Here is a 1,034-nt window from a genome sequence, read left to right on the forward strand (position 1 = left end):
GGAAGTGCACCTTTGACATGTTCAGCTTCTTGGCGTCCCAACACCGCGCCCTCCCCCAGGGACCCCCTCCCCGCGAGGATGAGGAGGACGAGGTGCAGCTCAAGCCCACCCGGTGAGGCCTCACCCATCCCCTGGAATTTTGGGGATCCCCCCAAAAAACCCCCTCAGGGACCCCCCCCCCAAAAATTCCTACAGAAGCCCCTGGGTAGACCTGGTGTCCGTAGTAGTCATCGGGTAGACCTGGTGTCTCCCAATAGGTGCCGATGGGTAGATCTGGTGTCCTTCCCTATAGCGGGCTGTAGGTAGACCTGGTGTCCTTCCCTATAGCGGGCTATAGGTAGACCTGGTGTCCTTCCCTATAGCAACCTATGGGTAGACCTGGTGTCCTTCTAGTCGCCAAAGGGTAGACCTGGTGCCCTTTCAATAATAGTCTATGGGTAGACCTGATGTCTTTCATACCTGGGACCACCTTCCACCCAATGGTGCCCCCTAAAATACTCGGAACTCCCCCAGAACCCTTGGGTGACACCACCAAATGCCTGGGGGGACCCCAAAACCCCTCAGGGACCCCTGAAAATACCACAGCTCCCCCCCCCACTTTAGTCAATGGGTAGATTCGGTGTCCCTTGTAGGAGACAGTAGGTAGACCTGGTGTCCTCCCTATAGCACCCTATGGGTAGACCTGGTGTCCTCCCTATAGCAATCTATGGGTAGACCTGGTAAACCCTTCAATAGCTGTCGATGGGTAGACCTGGTGTCCCCTCCATAGATGTCGATGGGTAGACCCCCTGTCTTTCTTGTCTATGGGTAGACCTGATGTTCCCTGTATGGAACCCTATGGGTAGACCTGGTGTCTCCCCATACCTGGGACCCGCCCCCCTCCCCAGCACCCACAGGTGCGCTTCAAAGTATTTTAGACCCCCCCCAGCACCCTTGGGTGACACCTCCAGACACCCCCAAACCCCTGGCACCCACCCCAAGATATTTGGGACCCCCAAAATGTCACCTGGGCGCCCCCCCATAGAAGTACATGG

At 57.0% G+C, this 1,034-nt stretch overlaps 1 protein-coding gene across 1 annotated transcript in view; it reads left to right on the forward strand.

The window, feature by feature from the left end:
* The first annotated feature begins 17 nt into the window (after window positions 1-17).
* LOC103614174 (histone-lysine N-methyltransferase 2B-like) overlaps window positions 18-1,034 on the forward strand; it is a 7,224-nt gene continuing 6,207 nt past the window's right edge. The window contains exon 1 of the mRNA XM_008632057.2: window positions 18-112. Within this exon, the coding sequence (XP_008630279.1) occupies window positions 18-112 (95 nt within the window). The remainder of the gene's footprint in view (window positions 113-1,034) is intronic.

The sequence above is a fragment of the Corvus brachyrhynchos genome, unplaced genomic scaffold (assembly GCF_000691975.1).
Source record: "Corvus brachyrhynchos isolate BGI_N302 unplaced genomic scaffold, ASM69197v1 scaffold284, whole genome shotgun sequence".
Lineage (NCBI taxonomy): Eukaryota > Metazoa > Chordata > Aves > Passeriformes > Corvidae > Corvus > Corvus brachyrhynchos.